The 11,359-nt window shown below is 38.6% G+C and overlaps 7 protein-coding genes and 1 non-coding gene across 8 annotated transcripts; 4 read left to right on the top strand and 4 right to left on the bottom strand.

The window, feature by feature from the left end:
* Nucleotides 1–226: 226 nt before the first annotated feature.
* On the bottom strand, nt 227–1,485 carry sri-43 (G protein-coupled receptor; the record flags this gene model as incomplete). Its single annotated transcript, NM_062057.1, has 5 exons — nt 227–399; nt 444–759; nt 805–1,023; nt 1,067–1,189; nt 1,339–1,485. The coding sequence occupies 5 exons, from the start codon at nt 1,483–1,485 to the stop codon at nt 227–229; spliced, it is 978 nt and encodes a 325-aa protein (NP_494458.1).
* Nucleotides 1,486–2,974: 1,489 nt separating this feature from the next.
* Nucleotides 2,975–4,317, top strand: T10D4.15 (CW domain-containing protein). Its single transcript, NM_001129163.3, has 4 exons — nt 2,975–3,089; nt 3,267–3,327; nt 3,393–4,153; nt 4,203–4,317. The coding sequence occupies exons 1-3, from the start codon at nt 2,985–2,987 to the stop codon at nt 3,596–3,598; spliced, it is 372 nt and encodes a 123-aa protein (NP_001122635.1). The 5' UTR covers nt 2,975–2,984; the 3' UTR covers nt 3,599–4,153; nt 4,203–4,317.
* Nucleotides 4,318–5,264: 947 nt separating this feature from the next.
* Nucleotides 5,265–6,454, bottom strand: T10D4.11 (CW domain-containing protein; the record flags this gene model as incomplete). The annotated part of the gene is made up of 7 exons (NM_062058.3): nt 5,265–5,280; nt 5,341–5,543; nt 5,590–5,732; nt 5,781–5,824; nt 5,871–6,106; nt 6,154–6,293; nt 6,340–6,454. The coding sequence occupies 7 exons, from the start codon at nt 6,452–6,454 to the stop codon at nt 5,265–5,267; spliced, it is 897 nt and encodes a 298-aa protein (NP_494459.3).
* A 518-nt stretch (nt 6,455–6,972) lies between these two features.
* T10D4.1 (DUF19 domain-containing protein) lies at nt 6,973–7,522 on the top strand (the record flags this gene model as incomplete). Its single annotated transcript, NM_001377744.1, has 3 exons — nt 6,973–7,081; nt 7,138–7,277; nt 7,325–7,522. The coding sequence occupies 3 exons, from the start codon at nt 6,973–6,975 to the stop codon at nt 7,520–7,522; spliced, it is 447 nt and encodes a 148-aa protein (NP_001364802.1).
* A 531-nt stretch (nt 7,523–8,053) lies between these two features.
* On the bottom strand, nt 8,054–8,548 carry T10D4.14 (G_PROTEIN_RECEP_F1_2 domain-containing protein; the record flags this gene model as incomplete). The annotated part of the gene is made up of 4 exons (NM_001047337.2): nt 8,054–8,111; nt 8,169–8,286; nt 8,331–8,409; nt 8,459–8,548. The coding sequence occupies 4 exons, from the start codon at nt 8,546–8,548 to the stop codon at nt 8,054–8,056; spliced, it is 345 nt and encodes a 114-aa protein (NP_001040802.2).
* Nucleotides 8,549–8,750: 202 nt separating this feature from the next.
* On the top strand, nt 8,751–9,408 carry T10D4.19 (T20D4.11-like domain-containing protein; the record flags this gene model as incomplete). The annotated part of the gene is made up of 3 exons (NM_001377745.1): nt 8,751–8,900; nt 8,946–9,302; nt 9,352–9,408. The coding sequence occupies 3 exons, from the start codon at nt 8,751–8,753 to the stop codon at nt 9,406–9,408; spliced, it is 564 nt and encodes a 187-aa protein (NP_001364553.1).
* A 400-nt stretch (nt 9,409–9,808) lies between these two features.
* On the bottom strand, nt 9,809–11,316 carry sri-32 (Serpentine Receptor, class I; the record flags this gene model as incomplete). The annotated part of the gene is made up of 6 exons (NM_062060.2): nt 9,809–9,844; nt 9,892–9,934; nt 9,984–10,083; nt 10,140–10,671; nt 10,933–11,061; nt 11,164–11,316. 6 exons carry the CDS (start codon nt 11,314–11,316, stop codon nt 9,809–9,811), a joined length of 993 nt encoding a protein of 330 aa, NP_494461.2.
* T10D4.16 lies at nt 10,699–10,781 on the top strand. The gene has a single exon (NR_050945.1). It is a non-coding gene; the product is annotated as an Unclassified non-coding RNA T10D4.16 (non-coding RNA).
* Nucleotides 11,317–11,359: the final 43 nt, after the last annotated feature.

Genomic DNA, 11,359 nt, shown 5'->3' on the forward strand with positions numbered 1-11,359 from the left:
TTTGAAAACCTAAAAACAATTGTTTTTGAAAAGTTGATACAAATATCAATAGTTGATCTACATATCTTGCTCAAGATTCCAAAAAGTTTGTTCTCTTGAAAGTTTGAGAGGTATGAGTTAAAATTTGTGTGGTATTTGTTGTTGACTATTTTGAACAATTTAAAAAAATTTTTAACACAAAAATTAAATTTATTGCTAGGTGAAAATAGTAAGAGTCGGGTTTGAATTAATTCATCCCTGTTCGAGTATGTACTGAAACAACGACAGTTGACACTTTTTCTCGTTTTCCTGCCAGTCTACGCATTAGAAAATTTCGGTACGGTGGAGTAGATGCAAGTAGAACCAACGAGTTGATGGAGGAGCGGCTTTGAAAAATGCACCAGGTGATGTTAACGATCCCTGAAAACTTACTGGTTAGGTGTTACAATTGGAAAGTAGCCTACATTTTCCAGTTTCATAAGGGTACAATCTTGTTGTGTAGAATGCTAAACCAGGCAGTAGAAGTACCAAAACGGCGGCAAACTGGGCCAGGAGGCTATTGATGACTTTCTTGTGGTGGTTGTAGTTTTGAATTGATAGCTTCCGACGAACTGGGCTCAGCATTTTCTGCATGTCCAAGGTGGCGAGTGCAATTAGTAGAAAGACAAGGGATCCGGCAAGCATTTTGAAAATCACGAAGAATATCATATAGACAGTGTTTTCTCGGTAGATCACGTAGTTTTGAAGGGATAAGAGTTCGGTTTTGTGATCGGGGTACATCTCAAAATGAAAACCTAGGCCATTTCGATGACATGCTCGGCCTACCTGATCGATAAATCCCTCAACCTTCTCCTGCTCCACTCCTGTATAGAAATAACAAATGCACGCAGCCACTGGACAAGCTAGCTCAAAAGCTATAAAGCTATTGAACAAAATTTCAGGAATCACATGATGTTGCTTGATTTTTGCGATTGCTTGGTGTCTCCTAGCAAAGCAAAGGAACAGGAGGACATACTGAATTCCAAGGAGCAAGTGAGTAGTTATCTGGAGGAATGTATAGAACAGAGTAGCTTGGACTCAGGTTTACCAAAAGGTAGTTTGCCCACATGTAGGTAGCAGCAGGCCCCACACAGGAATAGGTCATAAATTGGAAGAGGTACATCGGTTGGACGAGAAGGCTAATGTGGAAGTCAGCCAACATACAGAATACCTAGAATTGAAAGACTACCGACGGTAGGTAGGCAGAAAACAGCCCGAAAGGCTCTAACAGTAGGTCAATTCTTTGAATTCATAATAGGCATTTATGTCTACAGCTTCATGCCTATCTGAGTTCCTGCTTACCGTCAACCTCAAGCTCACCTGAAACGCCAAAATATAATACTTAAAGTTATCAATACTCTCGCTTTTATAGATAACTAACAGAATTACTGCAAGGTTCAGTGCAAATGAAAATACACCGATTACATAGAAATATGTGATGTACCATGTTGGCGTGCCAAGGTCCATGTCAAAAATGCCTAGAAATAAATGGATAGCAAAAATGAAAATACGTTTGGAAACAGATGAAAATTGTGGGAAATGGAATATCTAGAAGATCATAAGAGTTGGCAGCTGTACACAATTCACAATTTTTGATGTTATAAGCTTTTCGGCAGGGTCTGCAGGTTCAGCCAAGTTATGACGTTTTGAAAGTGTCTAAAAACACCTGTTTAAAAAATTTTGAAAACCCGAAAACAATTGTTTTTGAAAAGTTGATACAAATATCAATAGTTGATCTACATATCTTGCTCAAGATTCCATTCCAAAAAGTTGTGCTAACATCCATATTGTGAACACTTGCTTTTTAGAAACCAGAACAGAACGTCTGAAATTTTAGGAAAGGAAAGAGCCAGGTGGAAAATCAGAGGAATATGACGCATTATCTTGTAGGTCATGCATTCACCAACTTTCGAAAACTTTCGAAAACTTTCGAAAACTTTCGAAAACTTTCGAAAACTTTCGAAAACTTTCGCAAACTTTCGCCAAAATTCGACAACATGCGACAGATTTCAAAAACTTTCACCAATTTGCGTCAGCTTACACCAACTCCTGCCAACTTCCGTCAACTTTCGCCAATTTTCTCCAACTTTTGACAAGAGTTTTCTATCATCGGTCGCTAACTTTTGCCGATTTACAACAACTGTCGCTAAGTTTCGTCAGTCTTCGCCCGCTTGTGCAAACTTCCAACAGATTTTGCTAATTTAAATATTCTTAAATTGAGTACTGACTTTCATCAAGCTCTTTATGGATAAAAAATGACACTTTTTAAACACCGAAACAGATGAATTTGGCAAATTTGAACTAATTTTGCCAAAAAAACATGTTTTCGGATAATTTTGTAAATATTGTATTGAAAATCAAATTAAAATCTATGATTATATCTGCAAATTTCACACGTTTGAACTAAATTTTGTGTTTTTTTTTCAGTTAAGAAGTTAACATATTGGGCTTAATTCTTAAAATTCTTGAACCCGGTAAAACTCGCCTCAATTCTGTATTCTGGAATGAAATTAAAGGCTTGGTGTTTGCACTACATGGTTATTTTGCAGTGACCGACAATTTTCGACAGCCTTTTTAGTGCCAAAATGGAAGCCTGATTTAACATATCGGAAAAATATTCTTCAACATATCACACCATTATCAGAAAAACGAAAAAAAAACATTTTCTACATTTTTTTTCACAGGAGCCACAAGCAAAGTTGATCAAGAAATTTGTCCATCATACTATTTCAGCTGTTTCACCAACTGTCAACTTTCCTTCAATCGATTGAAATTGTATTCTAGCAAAAACAGAATGCGCTGACTAAACACGGAGTATATTGCCCAATTCCAATCATACGTCAGCAGAACATCAACAGAATTCCCATTCCGCCCCCTCTGATTAAATTTCCCTTGATTCGATTTGTTCCTTGGTAGCGAGCCAGCATTTAAGCAATCTTTTCAAACATTTTCTACCATTCTCCACAATGATGTTCATCACCATTTTCTTGGTTTGGATGTTCTTCGTCCCTGTTGTCAATTCTGATTATTACCCTCCCATGGATTATGTCACTTCGACAGTTGGACCCGAGGTAACTTGTGGGAGCTTCTGATTAAGGGTTTAGTCAATCCCCAATTAAATTTTATCTGAGGAAGGATACATGATAACTAGCATTAACTGAAAGCATAGACCCCTATGATTTCGGGTTTTCAGAGAAGATTGTCCTTCAATTCTAATTTCAGTTCTTAAACTCTTCACACTTTTTTAGGTAAGCACCTGGCCTGAGGATCAAATCTGCCCGTGCAAGAACTTTACCAGCAGAATCAATTGTAAGCTATTGTAATTCGTGCAGATAAGGTTTACATTACTTTATGTTTCATCTAGCTATTTTCAGATTATTCAAGAGACACAATGTTATACAATGAGGGAAAGGGATGCACTATAAGTGCTACATGCCCATCTAATCATTACCCCGTTGCGGATACAGTTGCAAGTTGGTCCGGCCTCCCGAGTCTTCCGAGTGACATAAGAGATGGCCTAATCGTGATTATGATTCAACGATGCGCGGCAATCGTCAATTTTTGCAACTTTGGGTTTTAGAATTTCCTACTATCAGGAATTCCGGCAGTTGTCGAAATTACCTAAATTGCCTGAAATTCGATTGCCGTGCACCCCAGTATGAATGATATTCTTATTCAAAAAAGTTTCCGTTTTTCAGTTTTTCAAAACACTTACCGTATTTTTCCCTCAACTTTGGAACAGTAACCAATTTTTTATAGAAAAATTAAAAATATATACTTTTTCAATAATTCATCAATTATTTGAAAGGTCTTTTAGTTTGATTTGTCACAAAAAATGCCAAACGTTGACATTTCCGCAAAGCATTAGACGCTAATTTTTTCAAGTTCAGTATGCTTCAATGTGGAATCGAACGCTCTATAATCAACTTCCGCCCACTAACCCTGATTTCGTATCTCTGTTGGGAATACAATGTGCCTGCGATACGAAGTCGCTTGTCAATGACAGATGTTTTGCATATTTCTGGTACATTACCAGATACCCGTTCGGGTATTATTATTTCGACAATAGAGGCAAAAAGATTGTCGTTAATGAAAAGATTGACAACGTCAGATCCACCTTTATCTCAATGTCTTGGTACTCTGAAATTAAATTACGTCATTAACAAATAAAATACCAATTTCAGCAAAGAATGGCCGTGAAAGGGACAGAAGTCGTGTATTGTGTCGATTGTCGTAATAAATGGTTATCATACACTCATTGTTCAATGTCGTTGCAAAAACGTTAATATAAATGTTTAAAACATAATGTTTTTTGTTGAAGATTTGCATGTATTTTACACGCTTACAACGACCCAGGCACCCGTGGCGTCATTAAAAAAATAATACAATACAAAATAGTGAAGATCATCTCTCAATTCCGCGGTTGACCAATGGGACGCAAGAACGAAACTAATGTGGATTTTCTGAAAGATCCTTTTTTTTTTGAAATACGTACTATAATAATCGCCTTCTTCTTTCAGAACTGTCTAGCTATTTTATTGCAAATGTTGAGCTTTTCTGAATTTAAAACATAATTTTATTACGGAATATGTAAAAATTGACAGGTGGTCAAAAAGTAGACAGATTTGTTTGATGAAAGATTTAATTTCTGAAATTTTGTTAAAACGATTGTTGAATTATGTGTGCTTTCTGTTCAAGAACATAATGACGAATGCAGTGTACTTTGAATTAAACCGTATTCTATTAGTACTGCCCCCCCCCCCCGACTTCTCAAAAAAAAGGTTAAAAAAATGTTATCCACTCAAGACTTTCTACAATTTATTCTCAGATCTATAATATCAAATTTCAAGAACTTTCAGAAATAAAACCCCCATTTTCCAAATTTTTGAACCGTTTAAAAATTAAATTAATAAACGATCTCAGCTTGACTAACACACTTTTAGGATTGATAACAAAAGATATAAACCAAAAGTGGTGGAGAATATATTCAGTGGCTTATTGGCGGTTCAAAGGCGGCCTTATTCATATTCAGATACAGAAGGCAGCCCTGTCCAGAAACTACTGTTGTGTTTCAAAATTTTCTCAATTAGTTTTGCAGTCTTCAACATTCTTACATTCTAACAAGCCAAAATAAAATTAGTTGCACATCATATGTGGTCTGCGTCTAGTGCGGAAGGACTATTGTATTTATTGATATCTTAACAATAGTCTACATGGACATTATTTATTGCTACAATCGACGAAGTTCAAGGCCACTTTGTACTGAAAAATCAAACTCACAATCAGTTAAATTCAAAATAACCTAAAGTCAAAATCATTTACCATCTGAACCCAAGAACTTTAGATTTCTTCCCTCCCCAATCCTCTCCGGTGATGTATTTCGTTCCAGTATCATCCATGTATGTAACTCCATACGGATATTGTGTTACATACCATTCCCCTTCATGACAATATATCCCGAGTTCGACCATAATGTTTATAGAGGAGTGTTCTGGCTGATCTTCTTCGGGAATCGTGGGAATCAGCTGAGATTGTTTAGTCAAGTTGATGATGCATTCTGGTTTCCCTTACCATTGCACCCGTACGATTACCAATACCAGGAATCTCCGACCCGTCAAAACTAGATCGGATGAATGTTTGGGAGTCTGCATTACAAGTGAAATTGCTACTGCAATGATTTCCATTAAAGGTGTACAGAATATTTTCAGACGAATCTGAAATCAATTAAGTTGGCTTGAGAGCTAGCCCACCAATTTAAATACCCTCGACCAAGCTCATCAGGTCTGAACATCTGCACATATTTGCGCTGAAACTTGTATATATTTTTTTAAATCGTATTATTTCACGGGTACCAAGAAAATCGTGAATCCGTCGACGAAACTATTGATCTGACGCCTTCCACGCTGTACCCATCAATAACAATCTTCTCATCGTTTTGATTGAAATAGGAATACCCAAATGGGTATCTTGTCACAATCCACTGGCTTGTACTGCGGTCACACTGCATTCCCAACAGAGAGACCAGGTCAGTGATAGGACCCCCGGCATAAACCCCCATAGGGTCTGTATGATTCCAAGTGAAAGCAAACTAAACGTAATCAATCTTGAGGGTGTGTTAAAGTGCTTGTAACTCACAAATGTATCCTCGTAAATGTCACTTGGAGTGGGTATGTCGGACAACTCCCAGGACAAAGTTAGCCACGTCCAATAGCCGACCGTGCAGTATACGGTTCTGGAGCAACCTAGCCCCTCGTAGTATACCGTGTTTTCTGCATCTGAATACATCTAGTTACGACTAAACTGTCAGAGCAGCTGGCTTACCGTTCAGGTTGTCATAGAGATTGGAGCACGGGCAACTCTGGTTCTGACATGCTAGACGTTCCATGCAGAAACACGAAAAAAATATGACCAGAAAAGCAAAAATTTTGATTTTCATGTTGTCATGTGAACAATTCTCTAAACGTCTGTCCTTTTATTCACCGAGTTGGTTCGTAAATTGATCTGTTAATATGTTAATAGCTAGGATGTTGGAGCACCAGAGATCAATACTGTAGACATTTTGATTAATTAACACAAAAGATGTTCGGTCAGTTGCCATTTTAAGATAGAGCCGGATAAAAAGATTTTGTCGACATCAGACCAACTTATACCAAGAAAGGTAGGTAGAAGGATTCGCCTACCTACCCTTTAGTTATCACGCTTTTCATCACTAATGAAACTTTTGTAAGCCAATCTTGGGTGTGTTGCTTTCCATGGGAAAAAGTTTTAAACTTTTCAAATTATGGTCTATGTATATTCTTGAATTATAACTTTAAATTTCCGCAAAGCCGGAAGTAGTCAAGCATTGATGTTTGGTTAAATACTCTAATTTGCATTTGGAAAGTAACACTTAACAAGATTATTGATCAGCTAACCGTATAAAAGCCACTCAAAACTATACTGTCTATGGTCGAAATGAAGCAATATCTCATTTTCCTACTTCTCATTTGCTATGTTGCCTGCGAAGACGAATATGGATGCGAAGACGATTGTGAGTGTCCAAGCTTTCTTGATCTAATAACAAGTAAGTTTTTGCACTACCTACTACCTTTTCCTCCACCAAATCGTTTTTCTACATAGATGAAGAACACATATTTTACACGGAAAATGCTGGATGCAATCGGAATGCGACGTGCGTGCCAGGTACTCATACTACAATTGCCTTTCGTTGGAGAGAATCCGAAATTCCTAAGCCAGATGATGACGTTACGGGCCTTGGAGTGAGTCTTCCATGCTTTCAGTAAAAATTTCTAGATTCCTGGTTCAGACTGTTCAAGCTGTTCTTGGTACTGCCGGCCCATTTGACATCTTTACACAATGCGGCGTGATCTGTGAAAATAATGAATGGTACATCACAAAATATCCAAGAGGAGCTGTCTATAGAGGATCGGACTTTTCAAACAGCCTGGTCGAAGAGGACACTGTTAATGGGCTGAAATCCAAGGTCTTTTTTGTATTGTGGTAAGTGGTAAAGGTGAAAACATGATTAATTTAACAATATTCCAGCGATGAGTGTCCATCTTGAGTGAGCTCAAACCTGGAATAAACTAATTGAAATGCTTTAAAAATAATAAATGATTTCAGCTTGACTAACACACTGTTAAGTTTGATAACAAAGTATATAAATCCAAAAGCGGTGGAAAATTTATTCAGTGCACCATCGACGGACCTTATACCGTTTCATACACAGATACAGAAGGCAGCCCTGTGCTGTATGACTTTGGTGCTTTCGTTTTCAAAAAAAAAAGTCGGCACATTGTGCCGATCGGCACTCGTCACTTCGGCACATTAGAAAAGAAACTAAATAGCTTCTTAAACAAATCAAATTCTTTTACCATTGAAGTTAGTAAAATTGAAATTAACATGATAAATTCCGTACATATTAATCAATTTTTGAAGTTTCTTTGCATTTATGAGTTTAAAAAATTAATTTTGGTGAATATTCCGAACAGTGCCGAAAAAAAGGTCGGCATATGCCGATGTGCCGATGCAAAAGTTAGACAATGTTCCGATTCGAACCAGACGGCCTCGTGGATGATATCAGAAAAGAGCTTCTGTAAAGATTTTTTTAGCAAACGAGTCCCAAAACACAAACTCTAAATTTAACTCACTGTATAACATTATTCCGTTTCCAGAAGATCTTTCTAAACTCTGGATACGTTGTGATGACTACCAATGAGTTCAACGTGGAGTGTGTAGTTGCTATCATCATTGAGTACCGGGAAATCTCTAAAAATGCATATTTCTTCCCGAAATGCAGTGGAGAGACGAACCTTGTGAGTATCTGGTTGGAAAGTTTGTCACGACGAATAGCATGAATGCTGGGATAAACGAGACAGGGGTAGTCATGAACTGGAAATTTGAATTGGAATTTGAGCTTTATTACTTTTTAGCACTGTACCTGCATTATCAGGCTTCTCAGAGCAATCTTATGCCTACTCATGGCACTCTTGGACAATTGACTTTGAACCGCAGTTAACGCATTATACATTCGAAAAACTAGAAATGATATGACAACTGTTGTCTTAAAGGTCCCAAACACTGTAAACACAAAGAACATTTACTTGACCTTTACCTATTTATCCTATTTATCCTATTTATCCTTGACCTATTTATTTTTTGGTTGACCCTGAGCCCCCTCCCCTTAGGCAGTCCTACTCAATTTTATCCAATTTACGTTTTTTTTTCAGATAATGATCAAGTTCATTATTTTCTCCGCAATCCTTATCGGAGCCATTCTCGGAGCACCATTGGCTTCTGACGATGACATTGACAATGTCCACGATTGCTCCGTCCGTGACAAATTTTTCAGATTGTACAGCACCGGGAAAAACTGCAGCAAAGTAAGTTTTACATCACCTTTTTATTATTAATTTAAATTTTTTCAGGGAATGAGTCGTTATCATCAGTGTCATCAGGACACATCCTCGACTCGTTGTAACTACTACCTGAAGCAGTGCGATGAGTACATGTTCTGCCAACGGAATGGTGAATGCGAGATTGAATACCAAGGTGGTGTTAAGACCAGCGTTTGTCCAGGAGTGGAAATCAACGAGTTTGACTTCAAGGAGTGTCTCGTGAAGCTGCTCGCCAACAAAGTGAGATCGGAATGCCTTGTCAGCTGGGATCCATTCATGCAAAGATCAGGAGGTGATGTATGCGGTGCGTTCTTCGGAAGTGCAGCGTGTATGAAGAAGGAGATCACCGAGACTTGTGGAGAAGCCGACTGGAGAATGGTTCGAAAAGTGGGTTTTATCGAAAAGTTGCTCGAGAAGTATAAAAAATTTGTTTCAGTACGTCGCTCGTCGCACGCCGGAGATCAGAAACTGCGTATCTTACAGGCTTCAGTAGATGTGTAATTTTCAATAAATTTTTATACATATTATACAACGTATCCTTACAAGACAAAACTCAAATTCGAAATTTCTGCAAAATTTGAAGCAAAACACAAAAAACTAGAAGAATCTAGCTCAATTTTAAAATTTCTAGTGGTAAATCCAAAAGGCACGTAGGCAAGTAGGCACGTAGGCATATAGGCACGTAGGCACGTAGGCATATAGGCACGTAGGCACGTAGGCACGTAGGCAAGTAGGCAAGTAGGCGCGTAGGCACGTAGGCAAGTAGGCAAGTAGGCACGTAGGCACGTAGGTAGGCGACAGGCTATGAAACCGCAGCTGTTTTCCTAGGAAGCTGCAGGTATTCGTAAACATCATTCAACAAATACTTTATTAACAATTAATAAGCTCCTCCACTACATCGTCGCAATCAGCTGAACTCGGCCGTGAGGCTGAAATAATCAAAAAAATTATGAACTGCCTAATACACCTAACTTACATGAATCGAAGATGATTTGAAGAATTTTGGTTGCGGTAGTTTCCTAAATTAATTGGGCAATACTATCTTAATTTGAACTCTATTCTACTTACCTTGCTAGGAAATTCCTGTACTGAGAGGTGGATAGGATCAGAACGCCAGCGTTGACTATTGAATGAAGTGCACAGATTGCTAGGCAGAATTGGGCGATTGCTGTAGTTAGTATTTTATTTTTTAGAAGCTATCAAACAGAGGCCATGTCCACTTACCTTGCGCATATTCAGATTTATTGAAGATCAGGGCCACAAAAGTCGTTAAAGGTACGACTAGCATCATGGAAACGACCAACTGAGCAATAAGGCTTTGAATCGTAGCTCTGTACCGCTTCAGGCTCGACCTGGACACCCTAGTCTGTAGGTCCTTCATCATCCGAAACATATCAGCCGTTGTGAAAATCGCAGCGCCTCCGCAAAAAAGTCCTCCTGAAATAGTAACTACCACCAGATAATAGCACCATGAGTTGAAATGAAAAATTGCAAAATTCTGAAGCTCCTCGAAGTTCCTGTGGTATTCTGGATGATTCGTAGCGATATAGGCCATCTGATCCTCTTGGCTCATAGTGATTTGGCGGAATGTAAGAAAAACTGATAAGGGTATGTAGATGAAGGCTCCAGCTCCGGTGTACAGAAGACTTTCGGGGATCACATGTTTGTTGATGATAAGGGATAAAGATTGTTGTTTCATTATAAAGCAGATTGTGAGGAGCTCGACTTCAATTACGGCGGAAGCAATGTTTATTGTCTGAAACAGGGTCTTAAAGGTTCAAAGCCCAATGCCAAGGCCCAAGGCCCAAAACCCCCAAAGCCCAAGGCCCAAGGCCGAAGCCCCAAGGCCCAATGCCCAAGGCCCAAAACCCTCCAAAAGGATCAACTTTCTCAATGCGGCCGACATCTCACGGGCCTGTACAGCGGGATGTCGGCCGCAAATACCTGTTTGGTTTAAGGCTTTGTAGGCCGCCCACAAGGCAGGTACATACATAGGCAGCGGTAGTCAAAAACTTACGATCATATAATGAGCCCAAATTCCTAGATACGTGGCCAAAAATCCTTGGCAATATCCTCCCAGTAACGGGAATAAGGGCATCGGCTGGAACAAAATTGTCAGCTGGAGCACATAATTTGCACATGATACCTGAAATTACTACGTAATTTGACGGCGAATTTTGGCTCATTTTCCCAAGTAGAAACCGCTGGAGCTTCAAAAAAAAGTGAGCAAAAAGTGATGTCAATTTACCTGATAAGCCAACAAATAATACTTGAAGCTGTCTAGCTTATAGCTCTTGAAAACTATCAATAATATAGTGATAACGTTGAAAATCAATGAGATGAAGCCTATCGAATAATAATATGCAATGAGCCAAAAAGATGGGCTGAAGGCTATCGACATGTTGGCACAAATGAAATGAAAATTGAAAAAGTTTTACTAGACA

The sequence above is a fragment of the Caenorhabditis elegans genome, chromosome II (genome assembly GCF_000002985.6).
Source record: "Caenorhabditis elegans chromosome II".
Taxonomy (NCBI): Eukaryota; Metazoa; Nematoda; class Chromadorea; order Rhabditida; family Rhabditidae; genus Caenorhabditis; species Caenorhabditis elegans.

Excerpts from the sequence above, each read along its gene's own strand:
- T10D4.15 (NM_001129163.3), top strand. The coding sequence starts at position 2,985 with ATGATGTTCATCACCATTTTCTTGGTTTGGATGTTCTTCGTCCCTGTT. Across the intron at positions 3,090-3,266 it reads CTTCGACAGTTGGACCCGAG|GTAAGCACCTGGCCTGAGGA; the intron begins GTAACTTGTGGG and ends ACACTTTTTTAG. Across the intron at positions 3,328-3,392 it reads CTTTACCAGCAGAATCAATT|ATTATTCAAGAGACACAATG; the intron begins GTAAGCTATTGT and ends AGCTATTTTCAG.